General features: G+C 40.4%; 1 protein-coding gene across 1 annotated transcript in view; it reads right to left on the minus strand.

The window, feature by feature from the left end:
• Frmd7 (FERM domain containing 7) overlaps positions 1-14,271 on the minus strand; it is a 53,022-nt gene that overhangs the window by 12,520 nt on the left and 26,231 nt on the right. The window contains exons 2-5 of the mRNA XM_042665795.1: positions 12,878-12,982; positions 11,786-11,828; positions 9,677-9,755; positions 6,618-6,715 (exon numbers count right to left, since the gene is read on the minus strand). Of these exons, the coding sequence (XP_042521729.1) occupies positions 6,618-6,715; positions 9,677-9,755; positions 11,786-11,828; positions 12,878-12,982 (325 nt within the window). The remainder of the gene's footprint in view (positions 1-6,617; positions 6,716-9,676; positions 9,756-11,785; positions 11,829-12,877; positions 12,983-14,271) is intronic.

Raw genomic sequence — 14,271 nt, forward strand, 5'->3', positions numbered from 1 at the left:
TTAAATGAGCATCATTATTCCACAATACTGTGAAATTTGGGAAATTATGTAATCACATAATCACAATTAAAAAAAAAAAGAACCTCGGGGAAGGTAGAGAGGGAAGGGATGGTAGGGGGAAAACAATGGAGGGGTTAACAATGCTCAATAGGAAGTGTACTCATTACCTTGCTCATGTAACTGTAACCCTCTGTATAGTATCTTTACGATAAAAAAATTACAAAAAAAAAGAAAGTAAAAAAAAAAAACTTCTGTCATTTAAGCCACACAGTCCATGGTACTTTCTTGTGACAACCCTTGTGAACTATCTCCCCAATCCCCCCACACACTGATTATCCATTATCAAAAACAGGGGGCTGATAAAAATGCTAAGTACCTCACAAGCCAGGCACAGCTAAGTCTTCACTGAGTACATTGAGAGTCTAGTAAATCCCCAGCTATCAGAAATCCCCAGCATATGAATCATTCTGAAAATAATGCTGCCCTTTCCAAACAGCTAGCAGTGTATCCAAGATCATAATTTACTCTTTTCTAGATGCTTCCAGCTTATTGTTATAAATATCTATTGCAGCATTGTGCCTATACTGGTTACAGTGGCATTTAGGTTTATCTGTCTCTTAGTTTAAATGATTTCAGACTGCTTTGACTTTTGAATTCCTTTGTCTTCTTTGTGATTGTTATACTTCTCTATCAGATTTATAGTTACTTCCTGGTCATTGACTTCCCTCTGAAGGCAAAGTTTAGAATACTTTGTTCTCAATAGTGACTTTTAATCTAAGATAAAATGAGAACAGAGATAACCACACCTGTTAGCAGTATATGTTCTGTGAGAGTATATAAATTCTCCATGGAATCCTGTGGTGTTTTCCGATTGAGTAAAATATGCAGACAATGAGAACAACATTCACCAAACAAGGAATTGGAGGAAACTTCTCCAACCTGTTGAAGGTTATCTATGAAAAACCTGTAGCTAACATCATAAACATACCACATAGTCAGAGACTAAATGCTTTCCCTTAAAACCAGAAAGTAAACAAAGATATCTGCTCTTTCCACTTCACTCAACATTCTAAGTATAATCAAGCAACAAGAAGATATGTAAAGAATTTGCACTAAAAAGGAAGAGATAAAAATGTCTTTACTTGGAGTCAACATGATCCCACATGTGAAAAATCTTAAGAAACCCCCTCCCCCCCCCACACACAAGAAAACTATCAAGAATGAATAAATTCATTCACGGGATTCAGGAAGGTAGCAAGGTAAAAGGTTAATATATAAAAAGTAAACATATTTGGGTATACTAGCAATAAGCTAGCTCCATTTATAGTAACATTACAAAAAAATAAATGCCACAAAAATTCAATAAAATAAATATAAGACTTATTTACTGAAAATTATCAAATGTGGCAGAGAGAAATGTTTCAAATATCTATGTAGGTGGAAGGCGATTTCAGGTTCATGGACTTGAAGATTCAGTATGATTAAGATGGCAATATTTTCCAAAAGTGATCTATATACAGTTCTGATCAAAATTCTAGCAGAAATTTTTGAAAAATTGACTTATACTCTTAAATTTTACATGAAAATGCACAGTATGCAAAACAAACAAAATAACTGGGAAAAGGCAAAATAAAGTTGGTGTATATACACTTCCCTATTTCAAAACTTACATCAACGCTAAGTACTCAACAGTGCATAACTGAAAGTCTTGGCATGAACCCTTAAATTGGTTTTGGACAAAAGTGACAAGATAATTCAATGAGGAAATCACAGTCTTTTCAACAAATGGCTTGAGTATAAATGAACATCGACATGCAAAAATATGAAGTTGGGGCGTGGGAAGGTGGCTTAGTGGTAGAGTGCTTGCCTAGCATGCATGAGGCCCTGGGTTTTATTCCTCAGTACCACATAAACAGAAAAAGCCAGAAGTGGTGCTGTGGCTAAGGTAGTAGACTGCTAGCCTTGAGCAAAACAAGCTCAGGGACAGAGCCCAGGCCCTGAGTTCAAGCCCCAGGACTGGGGAAAAAAATAAAGTTGGACCACTGCAACATGCCATACAGACAAGAATGAACTCAAAATGGATGATGGCTCAGAAACTAAGAGATAAACCTGTAAGATGTAAATAAAAACTAGGGTAATATTTTATAATCTTAAGTTAGGCAAAGAGTTCCTAGATACAGTACCAAAAACCAGATCCATTAAAAATAAAGTAGGATTACATGAAAATAACAAAAAATGTACTTCAAAAGACAATCTAGAAGTGAAAAGACATGATTCTAAAATGAAAAGCATAGTTTGTGAGAGAAATTTGCAAATCACCTATCTTATAAATCAGGCTTTGTGTGAAAACGCAATCCTAAGATAACTCATTTTAAGATGTACAAAAGTTTTAAGTGTATATTTTTTCCCAGAAAATATAGAAATAAACACATGAAAAGGTGTTCATCATGATTTACCTACTAGGGAAGTACTAACTACAGTTGCAGTAAGATGTTTCTCTATCTGTATCAGAATAGCCATAATAAAAAGGTAGGCAATACCAAATGTGATTCTAAATCTGCCTCTGAAATTGTGCCCTGGTGACTCATACCTATAATCTTAGCTACTCAGGAGGTCCAGATCTGAGGATTGTTGTTTGAAGTCAGCCCGGGCAGGAAAGTCCATGAGACTCTTATCTCCAATAAATTCCTCAGAAAAAGCCAGATGTGGCACTGTGGCTCAAGTGGTAGGGAGCTAGCCTTGAGCCCAAGAAACTCAGGAACAGTGCTCTGGCCCTGAGTTGAAATCCCAGGACTGGCACAAAAAAATTATATATATATATATATATATATACATATACATATATATATATATATATATATATATAAAATAAATAAATGTGCCTCAGAGATCTGATGTTATGAAAATGTTCTAAAACCTGGATCGTGGAAATGATTACATGAGTTTGTAAATTTGGTAGAAGACATTATGCTGTGTAGTTTAAATGGGTGAATTTCATAGTATATAAATTCTACATCAATTGAGCCATTTTTAAATTTACACAAGCATATACACACGCATACCCCAACCTTTTCAGATTATTGAGAGCAAGATTCTAAGTTGACCCTAAAGGAAAACCTAAGAACACTTAAGGCTGTGTTAATTTTTCTGTGTGTAATGCTATAACAATCTAGCACTATAATTATGGCATACAAACGAATATGTATCAACAGTGACAGAGTATGACAAATTTCTCTCTCCTGCAAACTCTTCTTTATCTGGGCTTCCTGCTTCTTCCATTTCCCTTCTACTTCAATGGCTTCCCATTTCATTAGAGTCATGTTCAAGGTCTTAATATATATTTTTTTCTCTTTGGTCAGTCTTGGGGCTTGAACTCAGGGCCTGGGCACTGTCCCTGAGCTCTTTCACTAAAGGCTATTGCACTACTATTTTGAGCCACAGCTCTACTTCTGGTTTTTGAGTGGTTCATTGGAGATCAGAGTTTTATGGAGCTTTTTCTGCTCGGGCTAGCTTTGAATTGCGATCTTCAGATCTCAGCCTCCTGAATAGCTAGGATTACAAGTGTGAGTCACCAGCACCTGGCTTAATTTGCTTTTAAGTCCACCATGATTCCACTCCCTTTCTCACTCAGCCCAAGCCATTTATCAAAGCCTTTTTATTGTTTCTGGAACGTGAGGGCAGGTTCCCACCTCAGGCATTTTGCTCTGGGTGCTGTCTGGAACTTTCTTCCACTGGGTTTTCTGAAAGACTTATTCTGTTGCCTCCTTCAAGTCTTTGCTCATACATAAGCTCACCCTCACTGTCTTATTTACATATTCAGTAAGGGGGAAGAAGACAGTCAAGAATTTATTGTATGTACCACAAAATTAAGAAAAATAAGGGAAGGGGAGGATCAAAGGGAAATGAAAATATTGAAGGGGTGACACAGATGCACTGTTTACACAAACTGCTTTGTTAAATGACAAAAATTCAATAAATATCCTACAAAACTAAGAAAAGTGAGGGAAGGGGTGGGTAGAGGAGGGATGGGTGAGTATGTTGGAAAGGGTGATGTTGATCACACTGTATTCATAAACTGCATTGTTGAATGACAACTCATTTGTACAACAACTTAAAGACAGTACAAATATTTTTAATTAAATATTCAGTTCCTCCTCCCCAAATTCCCATCTCCTTTCCATGTTTTCTTTTTCTCTAATTGGTCTTAGCACCTTTTAACATTCATGATATAATTCATCTTTTAAAGTTTGCAAAAGTAAGAATTTGCATTTATTTTTATTGTTAATATTAAGTACTTGTATGAAAGGGTTGTAATTCTGTAAGTCAGGTTATAAGTACAATGCTTCTTGTACAATGTTACCCCTTTTAAAGAAAGGGTATTTTTTGTGCTGGTCCTGGGGCTTGAACTCAGGGACTGGGATCTGTTCCTGAACTTTTATGCTCAAGGCTAGTGCTCTACCATTTAAACAGCAACTCCACTTCTGATTTTTGGGGGGATGGTTATTTGGAAATAAGAGTCTTGTGGACTTGGGTTTTCCTGACTGGGCTGGCTTTGAAGTATGATTCTCAGATCTCAGCCTCCTAAGTAGCTAGGATTACAGATATGAGCCATCAGCACATAGCCTAAAGGAAGGATTTTTTACTTAGTTCACGCCCAGTGCTTTTAATAGTATCCAACACGTGGTAGCTATTCAATAAATTTGTGGCGAATGAATAACAATATATTACAAAGGAGTAGACCACTTAAAATGTATTAATTGGGTTTAGGAGGGAGTACCTATCTGGCTTGAATAGGCCTCGGTCTGCTTTTGACAGTGGGATATGTAAAATGAGAAGGTCACAAGGTGGAGCTTTTTAAATGTCTAGAATACAGCAGGCATTCAAGAAATACTGGAGGAAAGAGTAAATGAACAGATAAACAAACATTCTGTTTTCTGCACACAATCATAAAGTATAAGTTTGAATGGGATTAATTGTGAAAAGCTCACTCATGGAAACTTCAGCTGTTTTTCTATGGAAAGAGTTATTAAAGTCTGCAAGAACTCTTTGCTATGCCTGGAATGGCCACTAGGGAATGCCCAACCCCATATGGCAGAACTGTTAATAATGAAATTGGGATTTCCCCCAAAAGAGGCCACCTAGGAGTCCTACTCCCTTGATAGTTACTTTAACAGGAGCTAGTAGAGGAGGATGTTTTCTCTATCCCCTTCACCCCCACACCCCACAAATATAATACTGGACATATGTTTAGTGACTCTGGCATTCAAAATAATGCTTCATTTTCCACTGTTCCCTAAACAATCACTATGTTTGAACAATGCATCATTTGGCAGTCTATATGCCCACAATTTCCTTCATGCTGTTTTCTTTACCTATCATTACCCACTCAATCTGTATATGTCCCTTTAAGGCTCAGTACAAAAGGCAGCTTCTTCACCAGTGCTCTCTGATTACTACCGCTCTTACTGCCTACTGCCTTTTGGACAACATTTATCCCACCTGGGAGTCGCTTGACCAACACTGATTCAGACACTGACCTTATCCAAGCAATTCATTCTGAAGCTCCCTATGAAATCAGAAATTTACCATTTATGGACTGGTAGGAAGGTAGGGGACAGAGGTCAAAAATGAACTTATGAGACTAACAAAAAAAAAAAACAACAACCGAAGCTGTGATCTTGCTGGATTAGCAAGGAACACTGTATTCTTGGGGAGGTCTCTCTAAAAGACCGAGCAAGTCCAGCTGGCCTTAGAAGAGATGTTATCTCTAGCTACCCAGACCCTACCCTCAGGACTTCTGGAGCAGCCTGGTCTTCTCCACTTGTGCTTTCTTCCTAGGCAGGCCGCTCAGTTCCCCAGGCCTATTTCTGCCATCCTTCCTTATTTTTTTTCTAGTCTAACTACTTGGCTGTTGGACTATGAGGAACTCTAATAGAGGCCTGAGGCCTTTTTCCCTTTTAGCCTCTTTCTACCTGCTACATTGTTTGCTTTGTTCTATACCACTATGATAGAGAGTAACCAAGAAATCATACTGAACGAGACACTATGTTGCAGAGAGCACGTAGCAGATATATATCCTGGGGCAAACAGGGGGAATTGAGGCCTGTCTAGCCATTTCCATGCCCAGATTTGTCCAGACCAGCTCCTGGCCAGCAAGCCTAACAGCAGTAGTATGCAGGTGGACTGAGGTAGAAGAAATCAGCATTTGCTTTTCATCTTCAAAACCACCCCATGAGAAGGTGTGTCAATATTTTATTTTCTAAAACCTTTTATTGTTTAGTCTAAGGGTGATGGACAGAGGGGTTACAGTTACATAAGTCCCATGATGGGTACATTTCTTTTTGGACAGCAACACCCCTTTTTGTCACTATTTTAAAGACAAGGACATTCAGAGAAGTAAATAGACTTGTCGTGCAATTAGGAAATAGTAGAGGTAGGATTTGATTTATACCCCAAATGGCTGAAATGAAGCAAGATTGTCCTACTACCTCATGTCATTCAGCTATACCTCTGCCTAGCCTTCTCATATCTTAACCACAGCATAGAGCCAGGCACATAGAAGATGCTCAGCTTCATTCTCTATCTGGCTAATAAGCCCCTACATAGAATTTACTTACATTGTAAGATGTGAGACACCATCAATGCTGTGCAGTTGTCACTGCATGGGAGCCTTTCCAGAGCCAAATCCTTCTTTATTTGAAGAGTAAAAAGATACCTTCAAAGAAATTAGAGAGAAAAAGAATCTCCTGAGAAATAGAAATAAGATACAAGATGATTTAAAAAAAAAAAAAAAAAAAAAACAAGAAAAAAAGGAACAGTGCCCTAGTTAGTCAGATGTCCTTTTGGGATGTTGAGTAAGACACAGGCGTTGGATCAGCTGAGTTGGTGGCTAGGACTGGTTTGGGTGTAAAGCAACTAACTTGAGGGACTAATCATTCTCTGGTGGTTTTGCCATGGAGCAAACCATATCTCTAGCTAAAGAGAATGGGAGTTCCACAAAGTATGAGTGCTCAGGAGGTCAGCACCTTACTGTTCACAAAGTACAGTTGAGTATGCATCACAAAACAACCATGGAGGCTGGTGGAGCAGAAGTCATTTTCATTTTACACTTATTCTGCCAGGGGTTAGGTGTTTGGGGGACAAGTCCTATTACCCAAAGATACTGAAACTGTGACTACAACTCAGGCCCACCCAAACTGAATCCAGGCTACCATCAATCCAAGAGTATATTTCAGAAATCAAGGCCTCGTGTCTCTATGATCAAGGTCCAGCCCAGCACTTTATACCCAGTAGGTATGGAACTAACAGCTTCTAAATGCAGCCACACCACCATTTTTTTTCCCATGGAAGCCTTACCAGGAACCCATAAAATGCAGGTTGGCACAAAGGCTCTGCCAGATGGAGAGCATTTGTACCATTTGTGTAAGGCCATAAGAGAATCAACTTTTGGGGGGAAATTTATAAAACAAAGATTCTACTGCTGACTGCTTTCTTTCACAATGCAAAGAATGTTTCTATATAAAATATTTTATACATAAAAACATTAACTATGGGGCTGGGGAGGTGGCTCAGTGGTAGAGTGTTTGCCTTGCATGCATGAGGCCCTGGGTTCAATTCCCCAGCACCACATAAGCAAAAAGAAAAAAGCCGGAAGTGGCGCTGTGGCTCAAGTGGTAGAGCGCTAGCCTTGAGCTAAAAGAGCTGAGGGACAGCGCCCAGGCCCAGAGTTCAGGCCCCATGACCGGACCCCAAAAAAAAACAAAAAAAAAAAAAACATTAACTATCAGCCAGGAACCTGTGGTTTATGCCTGTAATCCTAGCTACTCAGGAGGCTGAGATCTGAGGATTGCAGTGCAAAGCCAGCCCAGGCAGAAAACTCTGTGAGACTCTTATCTCCAGTTAACCACCAGAAAACTAGAAATGGTGCTGTGTGGTTCAAGTGGTAGAGTAGGCCTAGAGTTCAAGCCCAGCACTGATACCAAAAAAAAGCTGGAAGTGGAGCCATGACTCAGCTGGTAGAGCACTAGTCTTTAGCAAAACAGTTCAAGGACAGTGTCCACTAGTCTTTAGCAAAACAGTTCAAGGACAGTGTCCAGGCCTTGAGTTCAAGCCCCAGCATCTGAACACACACACACACACACACACACACACACACACACACACACACACACGGTAATCAACTATTGCACATCTCCCTTGTTAAATGTGGTTTTCTAAATAAAGTTCTATATGGAATGTTTGAGTAACTAATGCCTTGAAGGCAAGATGGTGGATCAAAATTAATTGCAGATGATGGATGAAAATCTACATTGAAAAAATTTTATCAGGTGGCTTTTCAGGTTACAGAAACATTCATCAGTATAACTCTTCAAATTGTAAACATTCTTAATGGATCAGAAATGTTTCAATTAAAATTTGTGTTTGCAAGCCATTCTCAGATGTCCATGTATTAGCCTCAAACAAAGCATCTTCGTGACGTCAACTACAGGTAAAGATTCTCAAATGACCATTAAGGGAAAATTTAGGAGAGGCCTAACCTTTGCCATTGATTGTTTTTAATTATAGATGTAAATGTGAATCATCAGTGCAGTTGCAAATAGAACGTGCATTTTATTTGCTTTTAGGAAAATAAAAGGAAACTTCTTATCATTTGACACATTCCTCGCTGTTAAGAAGGCAGCTAGCTCGCTGCTACAAATACCAAACTCTTGCTCTGAACAGCTAATGAATCATTTATCATTCACAGTGATACTTTTCATATTTTTGAGAAGTTTTATCTTCACCAAAATTGGTCCCAATTTAAAACTCAATCGAAATAAGTTAATACTGCAGGCTAATATAGATGCAGAGTTATCAAGTGATCTAAGATAGTGGCCTACAACTCACAAATGTGGAGAGAACCAAGAGAAAGTAGGGGAGAGGCTCTGAAAAGTAAGTTCTGCAAAGACCCCTCAGCAAAGCTCCACATGCCCCCCCCCCATGCCAAAGGAGGTGAGGTTGAACTGGCCCTGAACCATGTAGGAGGGGAGATGTCAGGAAGAATAATTGCCAACATCCTGTGATCTTGACCAAGTCACTTTACCTCCCAAGAGATATTTCCTCATTTGTAAACTGAAAGGGCTGGGCTAGATTATTTACTAGATCCGGTCTATGTGAAAGAATCTAAATGTAGAATAAGGTTGGGGGGGGTGGGGGGGAGTGATACTCACAATACATCCCTGTAGATCCCTGTAGATGTAGGCTTGTGTTGTAGTGATAAAGAGCATTTTTCATAAGAACATAGCCACATTGCAAAATACAATCTACCTATAGGACACACACACACACACACACACACACACACACACACACACCCATTTCCAATGGCCGAGGAAATCTCTCGCCATCTTACCTATGCTGATTGAAATAGCCTCATGAAGAACATGCCTATAATGGCAACAGTTCATGACATAACCACCAAGGGGCCACCCAGATTTGCTTCTACTTCTAGAACACCATCCCTCCTTCTCCCTAAAGGCCTAATCTTTTGGAAAATTTAACATCTTGGGACCCAGTCAGGTCCTACTTCTAGAATGACTTAAGACTTCTCTCAACAGAGAGCCAGTCTATTCTTTGTTACACAGAGAAGAGGATTCTCACATTAGGTCATGCAGCAGATACACATGTAACACTCTACCTTGTAAGCTCTTCTCGAAGATGTCCAGGGTCCACTGGGAAAAATTTCACCATAAACTTGAAAACAACTTCCTTAGGATCTTAAAACACAATATCCCCATAAGTTTTATTTAAATGTCCATCACAACAGTTACAAGTCTTTACAATCACACACAAACACACACAAACACAAACACACCCCTCCTCTTCCCTCCCCTCTCCATTACTCCTTTCCACAGCTTCGCATAGATTTCCATTTTTCACATGTCCAATGTTGATAGTTCAGGATTGTCTGAGGATGAACATAGCACTTGGGAAAGTTCTCCTATGCCTCTCCTCGCCTTTCCTCCCTCTGAGTAAAGATGTTTCCCTTTGGGGCCTCCTGTGTCCTCTGTTAAGAAGTGTCCCACCCAGGAAGGTAAACCACTTGCTACTTGGGATGCTGCCTTCCTGCCTGAGAGAAGGCCAACTTCAGTGGAGCAGATCACTATCACCTGGCCTATGGAGCTCATAAATGGAACTGGACACACAACAGGACATCCCTTTCTATCTGAAAGCATACTTCTGAAAAATCACACCTGCTGATTCTCATACCTACTTGCATTTGAAAAGCAGAAATTTGGGGCTGTAGATGAAATCGAATGACAGAATACTTGCCCAGGCATGCATAAAGCACTGGGTTCTCTGCTCAACATGGCAAAAATGAACAAGAAGACATTGTTAATATCCCAAATCACCACATACAGCAACATTCACCAAATAAATAGTTGCTGGGTGTCTATCATACCCAAATATGATGCGAGGCAGACATTGGAGAGTGCAAAAAAAAACCCCACAAATCATTTAGAATTCCCAGACCAGTCTGGTAAGAAAGAAAGTCACCCAGTCCTCACTAACCCCCTCCCCCCCACACAAGAAAAAAGCACTGTGGAGAGCACAAGATTCACAAAGGAGTTTGGAAACATCCAAGGCAGTCTTCCTAGAGGAGTCAACACCTGAGTAGTAAAAATGCAGGATTCTCAGTTCAATGTGAGTTTCAGTTAATAATTGCCTGAGATGTACTTCCATAAATAATATTCTCTGTTTATCTGAAATTCCAGTTTGCTAGGGTATCCTATAATTGTCTGTGAGGCCTACCCTTAAGATTCATTTTGCCAATGTAGAAGTGGAAGAATACAATTGGTTAGTGGCAAGGGGAAAGCTGGCAGGTAACTGGACCCCATGAAAACAAAAGATTAAACTTCCTGGGTAGTGGGAGTCATGGAGACAATTTAAGCACGAAGGAGAGGAGGTCAAGCATGTATTTTCAATAGCTCCCTCTGATAGTAATGTAGTTCAGAAGATGATGCAATAATATGATAGATCATCATTACACAGTGGGAACAAAGAACTGTGGGAAATATCCACGTGTAAAGAGCAGAAGGACAAAAGAACCAGCAAGAGACACTGAGAATGTTATCTCAAACTCTACATTGAGTGAGTCTGGTGATACAAGCCTGTGATCCCAGTCACTTTAAAACCAGCTCAGGATACATGGTGAAAGTCTGTCTCAATCAAACAAAAGTGTTCACCAAAACCCACTTGGGTCGGAAACACCTGTGGAACCTGTGACACATTCAACCTAGAAATGTGGCCCAGGAATCTCCATTTATCCAGAAGTACCAGTGATGGTCATGTACACTGCAAATTGAAAAACATCCCCACTACATTGTGAAGCATCGGGGCAATCTTCCATCCATAGTAGGTATATGCAATGTGGACTGACACAAAGGAGCAATGTGTGTGATGGGATAAAACTAAGGGATGTTCAGGCAAGAGGTGAAGGGCACTGCACATTGTCATTATGGATGTTAGGGGATGTGCAGTGTCAGTGAGCTGTCTTGCTAGGGCCAATCCTCTGCCATAATTATCCTCCTTCTTCAGATCTACTCGAAGATTCAGCGGTGTGAACTGCTTCATCTCAGGCAAAATTAAGACAATTTTCTCAATTGCTAAATCTCCTGGATGTGTGAAGAATTGAAATCATATTATCCAACTCCCTTCCGCCCTTAATATTAAGAGGAGTTGAAATCTTTTTCAAGTAGGAAATGAGACCTATATTCCTTAAAGGCTTTTTTTTTTTGGTACTTACTTTTTACTTGTTTTGTTATGGGCTTCAGAAGTTCCAACCAAACCTGCAATCACATTAATGAAAAAATTGGTAGAACCTGGCACTGTCTGCAGCTTGCTTTCTCTTTTTGGTACCCGATAAAGGTCAACATGAAATGAGCAAATACCAGGACTATTTAGACTTCTAATGACAGACAAACAGGGCCATCATAAAGATGATGCACCTTCCTCACACTCAATCGTCCCCCTCATATTTTCTGCCAATAACAGTGGACATTGTTGATCTATAAACTTTGTTGTTGACATTTGAATTATTGCTCCTCTGCCTCAGTGTGATGACAGAGGTGTCACAGACGAGGCTCATTAGTGCCTACAAAGACTAATGAAGGCATTTGGCTCCACATTTGAATCCTGCAGTCCCCAAATGCCAGCTTAATAGACCTAATGAACTTTTATGGAAAGGTGCCAGATTACACATATGCCAAGGCAGGTCATAGCAGAAGAACACTATGATCACAAAAGCCTAAGACATGGCAGGAAATGTCCCCTGCATATGCTCCCGTGAGGTCCATAGTCTTAATTCTGGGGACTGAGGATCTGCCTCTAGACAATCAAACTACAGAACATGTGATGAACTGTTCAGACTGACAAAATAGAAGCACAAGGCAGAAGAGTTTGGTTTGGCACAATGAGGAAACGGAAATAAACACTGAGGGAAAAGGTAAAACTTCGTGATTTTGTCACAAGGTAAATTTCTTCAAAATCTTCCATCAGGGAGTAAAGCTGTACATACCTGGATACAAACTATATTTAAAAGCAATTCAGGGCACCAAAACCGAGCAAGGTGCTGGGTGGTTCACACCTGTAATCCTTGCTACTCAGGAGGCTGAGATCTGTAGGTTGGGGTACAAAAACCAGCTTGGGCAGACAAAATTCTAAGAGACTCTTATCTCCAATTACCCAGCAAAAAAGCTAGAAGTGGAGGTGTGGCTCAAATGATAGACTGGTAGCTCTGAGTGAAAAAGCCAAGTGAGAGCTTAAGGCCCTGGATTCAAGCCCTACTACTGGCACAAACATAAAAGACACCAAAACCTTGGAATAAAATCGAACTTACATTATTTCCAGAATGACTGCAGAATTCTAATCCAAAATATTCCTTCTCAGCAAGATTGAGGTGGCTGCAACTCAGGTTAAACAGTGCTTTCCCAGAGGACTTTTGCTAAACAAAACAAAGAGATCAGAGTATACACAACCTATTATTGTCACTACACTGTAGACTAAAGACAAAAGGAGACTCGAAGTCCACATCTTTTAAGTACAGTTTAGAGGACCTTTAGTCTCCTAAATGCTGTGGAGACCTTTACAAATACAGATGTGTCATTCTACCCATGGCCTTAGCAATATTTCTAAAACATCTTCAGACGAATGACAGACCTCAGAAAAACAAGAACTGTGCATTAAACTATGGCTAGATGTGCAAATTTACCATTTTAATGGAAATCCTGCCTGCATTCATATCCCAGGCAATTTGATTTTCTCCAAATTGACAAATGGTTTGATTGAGATATAAATCTGACCCTTTACTGCCCCGCTTCAAATCCTTCAGTGGGGTTCTCTCTCTCACTCTCTCCCTCCCTTTCTTTCTCTCCAGCCTGTCGCCTCTTCCTGACGCTTCCCCCGGTAATAATCACAGCCAGCTCCCAGTTCCCTGTGCACCTCAAATCAAGTCACTTCATGCCTCTGTGCCTCTATTCCTGTCATTTCGTTGCCACAGTGTGCCCTTCCCACCTTCCTTTGGCTTGTCTTTCTCCAGCTCTTCTCAGATGTCATCTTCCCAGGAGAGCTTTCCTTGATGTTATTGGGGGGAGGGGGGTGGTGGTGGGCGGGCAGACCTGGCGCTCTTGAATGTCCTGGCTTACCTCAAACATGTCACTTGTTACACTGTACTATCTCCCTTCCTCACAGTGAATTCTCCCCTAGCTAGGACAGGCTTTGCTTTTTTTTTTTTCTTGTTACTTTTCAGGTTTGAGAACCAGATGGACTCTCAAATGTCTGTCAATCCTCCAGGAAAACAAACCAAATGAATCCTATGAGTTCCTTGCACAGATTCCATTTTGTAGCTTGGCCCACTAAATCTACATGCGAGGATACTTTGTTTACATAAGCTACACATTTTTTTTCTTCTTCCTAAAACACCCTCCCTCCCTCCCTCCCCCCCCCCCCCCCACACACACTGTGAGCACAAAGCAATGCCTTCCGTAGGATTCTCTGACAACAAGAGCATTGGCGAACACTGTGCAAACTCTGTTTGAGCTCCGTGTGGCTGGGGCAGATCTTCAGCCACCACTATTGCCTAACCCCAAGAGCTGTTGCGGGGCGGCGGGGCGGGGGAGGGGGGGGGAGGTGGTGATGGGAAAATTGGGCCCTGGCTGATAGGCATAAAGACATACTGCTGAAAAACCCCTAGTTAAAGAGTCACGAGGTCCTCAGAGTGCTGCAAAGGAAGCC

Source organism: Dipodomys spectabilis, unplaced genomic scaffold (assembly GCF_019054845.1).
Source record: "Dipodomys spectabilis isolate Male_0828 unplaced genomic scaffold, ASM1905484v1 ptg000347l, whole genome shotgun sequence".
Lineage (NCBI taxonomy): Eukaryota > Metazoa > Chordata > Mammalia > Rodentia > Heteromyidae > Dipodomys > Dipodomys spectabilis.